The sequence below is a fragment of the Notolepis coatsorum genome, assembly GCF_963971535.1.
Source record: "Notolepis coatsorum genome assembly, chromosome: 19".
Classification (NCBI taxonomy): domain Eukaryota; kingdom Metazoa; phylum Chordata; class Actinopteri; order Aulopiformes; family Paralepididae; genus Notolepis; species Notolepis coatsorum.
In genome coordinates this window covers 24,269,057-24,283,197 of record NC_140183.1, presented here as the reverse complement: position 1 = coordinate 24,283,197, position 14,141 = coordinate 24,269,057, and the positions used below count along the sequence as shown (strand labels likewise).

The 14,141-nt window shown below is 42.9% G+C and overlaps 1 protein-coding gene across 1 annotated transcript in view; it reads right to left on the bottom strand.

Moving 5' to 3' along the window:
• zufsp (zinc finger containing ubiquitin peptidase 1) overlaps positions 1 to 14,141 on the bottom strand; it is a 56,115-nt gene that overhangs the window by 11,986 nt on the left and 29,988 nt on the right. Inside the window, exons 9-10 of the mRNA XM_084336109.1 lie at positions 12,379 to 12,542; positions 4,271 to 4,491 (exon numbers count right to left, since the gene is read on the bottom strand). Coding sequence (XP_084192235.1) covers positions 4,271 to 4,491; positions 12,379 to 12,542 — 385 coding nt within the window. The remainder of the gene's footprint in view (positions 1 to 4,270; positions 4,492 to 12,378; positions 12,543 to 14,141) is intronic.

Below are 14,141 nucleotides of genomic sequence, written 5' to 3'. Positions count from 1 at the left end.
CCCCTATTTAATAACAATTTACTCCTTATTGAACAACAACCCATCAGATACCCTGGTTGGGAAAAGAAAGGCATACACACATTGGGGGATATCTTCTATGACTATGGTCTCTGCAGTTTTCGAGATATACCTACAAATTTGACCTCACCAGTTCCTCTTTTTTCTGCTATTTACAAATAAGAGCAGCTCTGAAGGCTCACGGCGTCCCATGGAATGTTCCACTTGAGCACCACAGGTTTCACAAATTCTTTTATGACAAGGATACGTCGAGAGGCTTCGTCTGACTTTTATCGCCACTTACTTACGTCCTCATATAAGGTCCTTCCCCTAGACTCGGTTTGGAGGAAGGATATCCCAGAGCTGGAAGTAGATTTTGATTGGGATGCAGTCTGGGAAAATGTTCGGCTATCATCACGCAACCCAGATCACCAACAGATTAATCTTAACTTTGGACTTACCTGACCCCTAGACGATTGTACCTAATGGGTCTCAGACCCGACTCTCGATGCTCCTTGTGTTCAAACGATGCTATTGGTACATATATGCATATGTATTGGGAATGCCCTCCTGTTGAGACACTGCCTTCTGTACTGTTGTTGAATGATGTTTCTCAGTTATCAACCTCTGTACATGTAAAGAGACTCATTTTGGCGGGTCTTACAGCTGCCAAAAAGTTGATAGCATCACGCTGGATTCAACGGGATAAAATGTGCCCGAAGGTATGGATTCTCACCTATCTCGATGTGATTTATCTAGAGATATCTACTGCACGAATTTTAGGTGTTAATGAAGCCAGCATAGCAGTCTGGGTAGCTGTGGTGGATAAGATAAAGGTACGCATATAAATTTAGAGTTTTCTGATGTTGAATGAAGTAGTGGATGTATAGCCCATGTGGGGGTCCTGTAGGGGGGGGGGGAGCGAGCGAGAGCACATGGTATTGTATTTATTATTTGTATGTCTTTTAGTCTATTTTCATTCTGATTTAATTACTGGACTGTCATTATTGTTATTATTATTTCTGTTATTGTCCTGTGATTTATTGTTGATTATTACTGTTACTGTATTGTTTGTCTTGTTTCATGTAAAAAAGGGGAAAATAAAAAACAACAAAAAGGAAGTGCTTTGTGATCTCAAAATGACACACACACACACACACGTCTCACGACTTGCGACTCAGTGCATGTGTGTGTGTTCCTGTGGGTCGCTCATCGCATGTGTGTGTTAATCTGATGACAAATAGACTTATACTTATACGTACTGTATAGTAGGGGTGGGAATCACCAGTTTCATCACGATACGATACGATACGATATCGATTCTTTGGACAACGATACGATATTTGCCAATATCACAAAGTCTGCCACGATATGATTCGATTCGATTCAGGTGCCTGCGATCGATATCACATTTAGATCAACTAAAAAAAGGCTACGGAAATATCAATTGCCGTTTTTATTTTTGAGCTCTTCCAGACATTTAAATGAAAAACAATCTATTGTTTTTAATACAAATAGACCTCCTGTTCACTGCAAAGTGCCACGTTTTTATATATTGAGCTTTAAACTTTAAGTAAAATGTTTTGGAACTCACAACACGCAAGCTAAAACCCCTTCCTCTCCCAAACCGTTCCTACAATTGTTTTATGTTGCATGATGATCATGTTTAAATATCAACATTATCTGTCCATCCTCAGTAAATAATATCAATATAATAATAATACTACACACACACACACACACACACACACACACACACACACACACACACACAATGCCCCCGCCCCCCCTCCTCCTCCTCCTTCCCTCTCCTCTCTCCATTTCTCTCTCTCTTAGCTTAGTTAGCTTAAGCAGCTAATGTAACGTTAATTTAGGTCTGCCCACGCGACGTGGGCATAAAAGAATGGCGACGATGCAAAGCATGTTAGATGCATTTGACCCGTTGCGGGCAAAAAACTGCACAGACTTATATCGGGTCTCAAAATAGACGTTCCCTAGCGCTGCTCTGCTGTACAGAGCTAAACGGAGTTTCACAACACTGGGCGCGGGGCGCGTGGATATGACGTCGCCGGATTTTCAAAATAAGAGTATCGCAATATGAATCGATCTTTTTACGTTGCATCGATCCTATTTGATTATTGATAATAGATCGATATATCGATCTGGATCGATGTATCGTCCCACCCCTACTGTATAGTGCGAAATAAATCGTTCAAGCAAAGTAGGCTTTGTCAATTTGAACGACTGGCTGCGCGCTTGTCAAGAACCAATCGCGGGGCGCAGTATACTGATATAATGCCGCTGATCCATAATGCTCTCTCCTTTCAGAGAGATGACAGGTGACAAATCCGGTATTTCCGAAGCTATAGGTTCGGAAATACCGGATCCGTCACCGGTCATCTCTCTCTAAAATGTCCGTGGCTAAAACTCAGAGTGCGCTCAGAACTTTAGGTGTGGAGCAGTTTTGATTGATTGATTGAAAATTGTATTAACAGATTGCAGAATGGGTACAATACAGTACAGCTCAATACACACAATTGTTAAGGGGATGCAGACCAGAGAAAGACTTTAGTCTTGTTTACATCAGGGTCCTCCATTTTCAATTCATCATAACATATATGACATACATGACATATAGATACAGTACTGCTACATCTATACAGAGAAGAGAGGAGAGGAGAGGTTGTAAATATGCGTTATATGCGTTATATGCGTACGGCCTGGGCAGCCAGCATCTAACTGTTCTAACAGCAATATATAATCAATTTCAGAAGCAGAACGCACGCAATAAGTTATAATAATAATTATTATTATTATTGAAAGGTTCTGCATGGGTTTATAAAGTCGTATTTGGGGGTACTGTATTTGGGGGCAATTGACCAATGGTTTGCTTTCAACCCATGAACTCCTTCCTCTCTCACCATTTTATATATATCTTTTTATTTTATCTACTAAAACTGTATTGTATTATATTGTTTGTTTTGGAAAGTGTCTTTGAGAATTAGGAAAAGCGCTATATAAATCGTATGTATTATTATTATTATGAATGGTAGGCTTTTTAAAATGTTTCTCATCTGGGTAAGAATTTCTTATTTCGGTAAGAGTGCTCTCGACCACTCGTATAATTTGTTCTTGCCTGAGAATAAAGCAACAATAAGAAAACTTTGCTGAATCCCAGGTAAGAAAAAAGTAAGAGGAAATGCTAGTTAAGAACAAAATCTGTTCTTATATCGCTTCATGCATGAGGCCCATTGTGATGTTGACTAGTACTGAACCCAGGCTCTATTTAAACATTGTGATGTTGACTAGTACTGAACCCAGGCTCTATTTACACAGTGTCTGGCATGATGTTGACTAGTACTGAACGCAGGCTCTATTTAAACATTGTCTGACATGATGTTGACTAGGGCTGCAACGATTAGTCGACATAATCGACGATGTCGATCATAAAAAATCGTCGACGGGGAATTTTTGCGACGATGCGTCGTATAAAAAAATCAGAGACGCAAATGTTCATTTGTAACTGATGTTTAAATAGAGCCTGGGTTCAGTACTAGTCAACATCACGCCAAACAATGTTTAATATACAAAAGAAAAAGTGAACCAGTCCTTTAAATGTAATATGAATGTATTTTGGCGCTACACTCGTCAACAAGCAGATGGAATCCTTCATTCTACAGCCGTTGTGTAGATTGCCGACATGGGAACTGCTTTGTTCTGAATGGAACATTGGAACAGCCTCACATGCTTGTTTCACATTCAACTTTTCCATTGTATTCACTATTGTGAAGAATATATTGTGATGTGGACGACACACCTGACAGATGCCATAATATCACAGAGGCAGACGTGTTCTAGGCTTGTCAAGACTTCTGGATCAGTATATTTAAAGTGGTAATCCACAAGTTCCACATTTCTTTTGTTTGTTTTGGCGATAAGATAACATTGCACTGGGGGGGCTCCAGTAGCTCACCGCATATCTCGGCGCTATTTCTGCGTCGGGGAAAACCGTGCTGCGTCACGGATCTGGTGGACTCCGAGTTCGATTCCCGGACCCGCCGTCATTTGCCAGAATGTCTTCCCCTGATCTATATCCCGTTTCACCCTGTATCTGTCGGTCATGCTTGACCAGAAAAGCGATAAACGCACGAACATTGCACTGTAATGATTTTTCCCATCGTGAAAATTCATGCTACTATAACTACTGGGTTAGTCTTATATATATATTATTATATTCATTAGAAACAAACTGCCGTTGCCACTGGTTACACACCTGTCTCTCCTCAGGTGACAGCACAGCAACGACTGCCACCACCTGATACTGTTTTTGCTTGAGGTTGCCAGGGAACTTCCTGAGGCGTTGGACAGCCGCGTTGGCGTCCTCTCTGGTTAGCAGCTTTCTGGCATCCGCAGGAGAAGAACCAGGATCCAGGACCAGCAGACACAGATTCCCGTTCCTCTTCTGCTCCACGCCCACGATGGTGCGGCTATGTCCTGGTGGGACACAGAGGACACGTTTTATAAACATGACTTCTGACAGGGAACATGTCTTATAAACATGACTTCTGACAGGGAACACAGGACACATCTTATGACTTCCGACAGGTGTTGGATTCCTCGATAATCAGCCAGTATCACCTCGTCACCTGTGGTTCCGTGAAGTTTTCTGCGTTGTGTTTATCTCTTTCTTATCGTACTGACTGATACCCTCTCTGTTACCCCGTGGATACATTCGTCTCAAAAAGGAAAAAACTAGACACTGGAAGCAGGATACCTCTCCTGGTGTTGACGTTTATTCTCATAAACATACTCTGTACAAGGTGGAAACACAGTTCTGAAAGGTCCTTGAAAAGTCTTTGAAGAAACTAAATTCATTATTCTAATGATCTCTCCTGTTACCCGCTCGGTGGTTGTTGCGGCCTAGCTGTTAGCCGAAGCCTTTCCAGTTAGCCGAGGCTAGCTCCCCGTGGCGTTCTCCTCCCCCATCCTCCAGCTGAGGAGGGTAAGGGGATTTCAGCTGTCTCCCTGTCAACGCGTCTGCTTGTCTCAGCTTCGTTTTTTTGTCTAACTTACACCGGAAGAAACTCAAAGCTATAAACTATAGTCCTTAGCAACGGCTGACCGCCCATAGCAACCGCTACGTCTCCTGACCTACAACCCAAATTTCTCTGTCTCTATCTCTTCCCCATGGCAACGGCTTCTGTTGATATTAACTCCCTTTCTATCTCCCCATAGCTCTCTCTCTCTCTACCCTGCCCCCATCACCTATAAAGGGCTCTACATGCTCAAGCAACTGCAACGCGACTGCGATGCAACGTCGACAACGCAACAACGTTGCAGACACTCTGCCTTTATACTTCTGCAACATCCACACGTAGCTATGGGTGGGAATCACCAGTTTCATCACGATACGATACGATATTAATTCTTTGGACAACGATACGATATTATCCGATATCACAGTCTGCCACGATACGATACGATACGATTCGATTCAGGTGCCTGCGATCGATATGAGACAATATTATATGCCCATTTAACACAATCAGTAACATTTAAATCAACAAAAAAAAAAGGCAATGGAAATATCATTTGACATTTTTATTTTTGAGCTCTTCCAGACATTTAAATGAAAAACAATCTATGGTTTTTAATACAAATAGACCTCCTGTTCACTGTTTTTGGTTCGTTTCTTTTTTTCTTCTTCTCGATATTAATATCCTATTCACTGTCACAGAGCTGTATTTTGGCTGGAAAAGCCGGCCAGATCCTGTTAGTGGGGCTATCCCGAGAATGCACCCTCCTTCCCAGTCCCCACTTCTCTCTGCCTATGGCTCTGGGTTAGCTTGTTAGCTTACGCTAACGTAACGTTATCTTCGATCTTTAACGCGACGTGGGCATAATGGAGTAGCGAGGATTGCAAAGCAGGTTAGATGCATTGGACCCGTTGCGGAATAAAACGGCAGGGACATGTTTTGGGTCACAGAATAGGCACACTAGTCTTGCTCGGCTCTGGGTTAGCTTGTTAGCTTACGCTAACGTAACGTTATCTTCGATCTTTAACGCGACGTTGGCATAATGGAGTGGCGAGGATTGCAAAGCAGGTTAGATGCATTGGACCCGTTGCGGAATAAAACAGCAGGGACATGTTTTGGGTCACAGAATAGGCACACTAGTCTTGCTCTAGTGACGCTCTGTGTGCTGTTGATGTTAAACGGAGTTTCACAACACTGGGCGCGGGGCGATGACGTCGCCGTCGCCGGATTTTCAAAATAAGAGTATCGCAATATGAATCAATCTTTTTACGTTGAATCGATCCTATTTGATTATTGATAATAGATCGATATATCGATCTGGATCGATGTATCGTCCCACCCCTACGCGTAGCCTATGCAACATTGTACAAATAAATGTACAATTTATGTACAAAATAAACATTTTTTCCGGTGTTTTAGACTCTTATTTTGAAACCCCCGACCGGAAGTATTATTGCTGCTATCGCTAGCGGCTTGTGTAGTCCGGTTCTGTGTTTTTGAACTGACGCTAAATACAAATGTTGAGATTGTTGGTGAACAACTAACTTTAGGTTAGTTTTAACGTTAGCTAGCAGCAGGGATGGACGCCGTTGTGCAAATGCAGGCAGCTACAGGCACTCGAGGAAGAGCTGCTGAATTTAATCGGCAGGAGAGAGAGCTTGTCAAAGCCGTATATCCCTGTGGCTGTGGTGCGGTCGTAGGCATGAAAGTGCAGCTCGAACTACCTGTTGTATTAAATTAATTGATTGCCGTTTAACTTGTCCGTGTCCAGTCCTTTCGATTAGCCCCACCGTTCATTGTAAACAATGATGCATGTAATTATATTAACGTTACTGTGTGTTGTTGTAGCTATGTTAATAAATTCTGAATGGCATTAACGTTAGTTGGGTGGCTACAACGAATTCTCACAAGCTGGCATCGTAAAATAGCAACACCAGCCATGGGAATACTGTTTACTAAATTGTGGAGGCTTTTAATCGTCAAGGTAAGAGGATTTGAAGGCGTATGCTATGGAAGTCTTCCCCTGCAGCTCCACTTTGTTGAAATGTACATATAACTAGGGCTATAGGATAACCACCGCTTAATTCGCGATTTTTTATTGGTTTGTCATGACAAACCAATTACATAATCCAACATATGTGTAAAAAACTAACATATTCCAGTTGACTGTATATTTTTTTGAATGATTCGTTACGAAGAAATCAATACTTCCATTTGTATAAATTACGTCAACTATCGAGGATAGTATTCCTGCTTGCGGACCAATATTATTATATGACAGCCCCGCCCCCATTCACTAACCAACCAATCAATGCTACGCAACATCAACGCAATGGTTGTGTTGCAGTCGCTCGGGTAACATTTTGGGGATAGGTACGCAACATCCTTGCAACACCCTCTGTGGAGAATTATCCGACGTTTTCCCAAATATGTTAATTATTATTATTATTATTATTATTATCATAAGTAACATTTATTGCATGCGTTAGTAATTGTCTGGTGCCGCCTAGTGGACGCACTTTGGAACGCGTATTGTGACTCTGGACAGGTAAGCTGTCTCTGCGCCGGCGAGTTGCGCTATTTAAATGACACTCTTGACCATAGGCTGTAAGGTGAAAAGCCCTGTGGGCGAACTGACTGGCCAACGGTACGTTGCATTGTATGCACCGTTATATCCGCAATTATCCTTTCATTCATATATCTAGTTACTAATTAATGCTGTTTATTTCCTTTCCTTTGTATAGGTAAATCATCTGACTACTGACTAAATGCTATCGACTACTGAATCGACTCTGTATCGTCTATCGACGACTAACTACTGACAACTACTGACAGTTGCTAAATGCTACTATCCAATGCTAAACGCTGACAGTTACTAACTGTAACCTGACTATCAACAAACTGTTATCTGTGTCGACTCTGCTGGACATTACCAAACGCCATATCGACCTCTATACTGACATTATCCACTAACGTCTGAATGTACGCTGCTGGCTAACTGCTAACAAGTACTACTATCTACAGACTTAAGCTGCTACTAACTAGCAGCTACCAGCTAACTGCTTGCTTAATTGACCACCTGGTGATGATGGCAATTCAGTTATCCAAATAACGGAATGTTTGGACATGGAGTCCCAATAAATGAACATTCTTGCAAAGTCTGAATTGTTTCTTTTGGTTCAATTTATAAGTCGTTCGCCTACACCCTTCCAATGGGGACATTTAGTTGACTCATTGACTGAGACCGCTAGATAATTGGACACTCTGCGACATCTGCAACCATGTTGTGTTGCAGTTGTGTCGCAGTCGCGTCGCAGTTGCTCGAGCATGTAGAGCCCTTAACACTTTCAGTGCCGGCCGTGTTTTCCTTTTTACCCCCTTGAATGCCGCCACCCACTTCAATGATAGCGTTAAAAAACGCATAATCTATGTTTTAAATTATGGCTATGTGTCTAATCTGCCAGTCGCTTATCAATGACTTGTTTGCAGTCAACATTGTCGAAACGGATTGTTTTTTAATTTTTTTTAATCGGTTCATATCCTTTTTATAGCATTTCGAAAAGCTATCGTTCTCTCGAAAACTTCAGGAAAATAAAAAGATTACGTCATAAACGGCATTTATTGGAATATTCTCGAATACACTAGACACGTTGTCATTTGTCTGCCTATTTATGAATAGTTTTCAAATAAACGCTAGATTATCGATAGTATATGTGTACTTATGCACGCTATAGAAGCGAGCTGAGAAATCGATTATCTTATTTCCTCAACAGCACACACACACACACATATACACATACGGGACACGCTGAGATATAGGTCAAAACAGCTCCGATTACCCAAAGACTGGTAACATGGATTCCTTACCTTAGATCAGATGTTCTCCAAAACGATTATTCCAATTCCTGATCCAATTCCATTCCAAATATCGATCGCGTTTATTGATCAATTATTGGCTGCTGTAAATATATATTCCAGGCTGCTTTCCATCTCGCGATCACTTCCCTCTTCATCAGATCCCTCGCCAGCATAGTGGAGCCAGTAGGCCCCCCCCCCCACAGATCCACCAGTGTAATCGAATGGCCTGCAGTTACACAGGGATAGACGATAGGGGGCGGTATTTTCCCATCGGAGCTCCTAGAGGGGCTGCTGTACCAACGGGAGACTCGGTTGATGAAATATGAATTCAGATCGCTAATAAAAAAAAAAAAAAAAAAAAAAAAAAAAAAGACAATTTGCGTCGTTGCCAATCAACGGGGGGCATGAAATAACGACATAACACGTCGCTGGCACTCAAAGTGTTAAGCGATGACCCGACTGCCACAGCACTCTGGTGACCTTGGCACTTTATACAATGGCATGCAAATATCTTGATTCTGATTGGCTGAAACAGTCAAGTTAGCCGTTGTTATTTCGTATAACACACTCCACGTGACCCCAGATCCCTCCCACAACCGAATAACTTTTTCTGAATGAGTCCGCCATAGATCGACAAATGGAAGTATGAATAGCCTTTGAACGAATCCTCCAAAAAAGATAGTCAACTGGAATATGTTAGTTCGTTACACATTATGTTGGATTATGTAATTGGTTTGTCATGACCCATTGTCAAAACAATAATAAATCACAGGATTTATATGAAGTTTGTTGTTAGATGGCATGCTTTGTAGCACCTTCAAAAGGTGCTTCAAAAGGACACTGTCACACGAAGCGATTTCACTGGATGTCCCGGACACAATGGAAGTATGGATATATATATATTTTTTATTATTATTTTTTTTTTAAACATAACATACATTTAGACACACAAGTATGGATATATATATATATATATATATATTTTTTTTATCCACTTTTTCACATTTTTCTATTTTTCTCCCATCCCAATTTCGTAATTCCAATTCTCCCCTCCCGTCTTGAACGTTGCTAGACTATGCCTCCCACTGGTCAGCTGTAGTGAGGATAGAAGCCTTGCATCACGTGTCCCCTCCGGTACACGAGGAGGCAGCCTGTCGCATCTTTTCACCAGACTGCTCGAACTCAGTGGCGAGGAGTAACGCGTGGGAGGCTCACGCTGCCCCCGATACTTCCTGTTTCTGCTGTACAGGCATCACCCAACCGACCTGTAGGAGTCGCTGTCCACAACGTCCAATCCCCACCCACCGGCTTTCCCACCCTCTAACACTGCCAATTGTGTTAGTATGACGAAGCCGGTAGCAACGCCGAGAGCTGGGCTCGATACCAGTATCTCCTGCGTTAGTGGCGAGCGCCCCGCCCTGTATGGATATATTCATAACAAATAATAATAAAAAAAAAAAGATAGTCAACTGGAATATGTTTGTCAAAACAATAATAAATCGTGGGATTTATATGAAGTTTGTTGTTAGATGGCATGCTTTGTAGCACCTGCACCTAACTCTGCTTCTAGACACGGAGGCAATTTTTTATTTTTATTTTTTTTTAATCTTTTCCCCCCTCCATTTTCCTCCGATTTTCACCCATCCCAATGTTAGTCGTATGCCAATTCCCAATCCCTTCCTGGTCGCTGCGCACTTGCCCCCCACAGTCAGATCATCTGGGAGAGTGGAGGCTATCACGTGCTTCCTCAGACACACGTCCAGCCAATCAACCGCTTCTTTTCACCTGGCAGCGCGGATCCTCCCTGAGAGGGCGTAGCGTAGCGTGTGGAAGGATCACACTATCCCACTCAGGTCCTATCCGCGCTTAGCAGGCGCCCCGACCGAACGGTAGGAGTCGCTGTTTACAACGACCCGGACCCACCCCGCCAGCTTCTCCCACCCTCTAATACAGCCAATTGTATTAGTGTGAACGGCCAGCCAAGCTGGTGACAACCCCGGAGCTGTGAGCTGGATTCGAACAGGCGAATCCAGCTCACAGCTCCGGGGTTGGTGACGAACGCAATCTCCGCTACGCCACCAAACCGCCTCGGAGGCAACTTTCTTAAATTTTTTTGGACCTACTTTTTCTGTGGATGGTTTTGTGAATAAATCTCCATTATGCTTCAATTACTGTGTGTTTATTGTATAGCAATAAGGTTGGGTGAATTCGGCCATTGTATAAAAGTATTACATCACTTGAAGTCGTGTGTTATACGAATTAGATCACGCCTAGGGGGGTCTAACGACCCTCGGCTGCGCCTCGGGCCTAACAACCACCCCTAGGCGTGATCTAATTCGTATAACACACTCCGTCGCGTGATGTAATGCTTAAATCTACCACCCTGCCTGCTCTGCTTATGGAGAGTTCTAGCACTATTGTCTTCCCTGTCTGCTCCCCAGCATCAGGCCTGAGTGTCAGAGTAAATGCGGTCATCTACAAATATTTACATTATGTACACATTGAAAAACAGGGCTATTCTATCACAGGGAACACAGAGGACATGTCTTATAAACATGACTTCTGACAGGGAACATGGACAGGTCTTATAAACATGACTTCTGACAGGGAACATGGAGGACACGTCTTATAAACATGACCAGGGGTGCAGTCGTGCACACACGCGGTTACACGGCGTGTTATTAGTAGTCACTCAGGGCAGAAGTGCGCGCAATGATAAGTACCCGGTCGTTGTAGAAAGCTACCCGGCCAGCGGCCGGCACTTGTCACCTAGACTTTGCATAATAATAGGAACCTACGAGAAGGTGGGGGGCTGCTTGATCTCCATTGTTATGCATAATAATCATCTGTTCTGTGCGCAACTGAGGGAACATGTATGCGCGTGCGCGTGTGCGGGAGCGCGCGTGTAACCAGTTCCCATATTACGACTGCACCACTGAACATGACTTCTGACAGGGAACATGGAGGACATGTCTTATAAACATGACTTCTGACAGGGAACATGGAGGACACGTCTTATAAACATGATTTCTGACAGGGAACATGGAGGACACGTTATAAACATGACTTCTGACAGGGAACATGGACACGTTATAAACATGACTTCTGACAGGGAACATGGAGGACACGTCTTATAAACATGACTTCTGACAAGGAACATGGAGGACACGTCTTATAAACATGACTTTTGTCCTCAATGTTGGAAGAAACAACGGTTATGTGCAAAACAACGATTGCTAGGTGTTGATATGAGAAATATATCAACAACAATGTAATAATCTGGTGTCTAATTGCTGGATCTTGTGAACAAGTCACACTGGAATAGTAATATCATGCTTTCCCAATGTTTCACCTACTCTACCACTGCACAGAGGTTAGGCATTTGCTTTTGAAAGTGGTTACCAATGGCTACAGGCAGCCATGTTGGAAGAGAGAGAACCACACAAACATTCTGTGAAAGGCATAGATTAGTGGTGCTGCTCAGTACCTTGGTGCTGCAGGTAGAGCGGGGGCTGGGAGGTCTGTACCACCCTGGGGGGTAGTCTAGCGCCCGTGCTGGCAGACTGGGAGAAGTACTGCTTCACCCACTCGAACAGCCTGGGGTGGGTGTCTCCGGGACCGGTGGGCTGGTGGAAGTCCATGATGCGGGCACTGGGAGGACAGACGTCAAGAAGATTAAAGTCCAACCAAAATGACGTGTCCATTATTCTTCTTCAGACGTTTTATTGCAACACTACTATCAGACATCTAAGAAGGGAGATCCCCCCTTGAACGGCCCTTCTAAGGTTTCTCTCCTCCACATTGCCTGTGGTGCATTTTTTTCCTATTGCCAGGTTTTAGTGAGTTTGTCCTTACCTTCGTGTGGGGTATGTCTGGGAGTGTTGCATTCATTTATTTAAAATGTTCTGGACTTCATTCATGGTGTTTTTGTTTTGTTCTTGATTTATTGTGATGTTTCTTCTTGACTTGTTTAACACTTTCAGTGCCCAGCAGGGGGCGCACATTTAGTGCTTGAATGCCCACCATCCACTTCAATGTTAGCATTAATATCGCCTAATCTATGTTTTAAATTATGGCTATGTGTCTAATCTGCCCGTCGCTTATCAATGACTCATTTCCAGTCAACATTGTCGAAGCGGATTTTTTTTTTATCGGTTCATTTCCGTTTTATAGCATTTTGAAAAGCCCTCGTTTTCAAGGGGAAAAAAAGAATCCGTGATAAACGCCCTGTACTGTAATATTCTAGAACGTTGTAATTTTTCGGCCTATTTATGAATCGTTTTCAAATAAACGCTAGATTATCGATAGTATATGTGTACGTATGCACGCTGGTGCCGCAAGCTGAAAATCGATTCTCTTAGTTCCTGATCGCTCGCACAGTCAAACAGCCATATCACATATAGGGGAAAAGCTTATATCTCCGTGAAAACAGGTCTGATTATCCTAAGACTGGTAAAATAGATTCCTTACCTGAGATCAGATGGTATCCAAATGGATTATTCCAATTCCTGATCGCCATTCCAAAAATCAATCCTTTTATTGATCCAACGCGTATACTGTAAAACACACACGCTGTGCTGAGGGTCCACAATGAATCTGATCGGCTCCGGTTTCATGTGTGAGAAGTAAAATGTGGATTCCGGAGTTTTTTTTTTTCATCCATTTTCATTGAGTCCAATCCAAAAGGGTGCATTACCATCTGGTAATAGGGGGCGCTTTTTTCACATCCGAGCGCCTGGTGGGGCAGGTTTGCGTCTATACTTTCCGCAATGGAGCTCAGTTTCCGGGTTCCTCTGATTGGCCGCGACCCCCACATTGTGTTGTTGCACGCACCAGAGCGGCAGAGGTCCCTGCCTTCCTCAATTTATACGCATGGAAGTATTGACTACGCCGTAACGAATCATTAAAAAAATATACCGTTAACTGGAATATGTTGTGCCTTTACACATATGTTGGATTATGTAATTGGTTTGTCATGACAAACAAATTAAAAAAAAATCGCGATTTACCCGCTGGCTACAACAACACACAGTGACTGCATGTAGTTGTTGTAGCCACCTCCTCAGAGGCAGGAATACTAAGCTCCCCCTTAAGCTCCAGGAGAGAGGAGAGAGGCTGAAAACCCACAGTTCTTGCCCGACTGATGGGAGCCGAATCCCCGGATCCGATTTGTCTGATGAATACCCCCAAAACATGGAGGTCCCGAATGCATGGAAGTATTGATTGCGCCGTAACGAATCATTAAAAAAA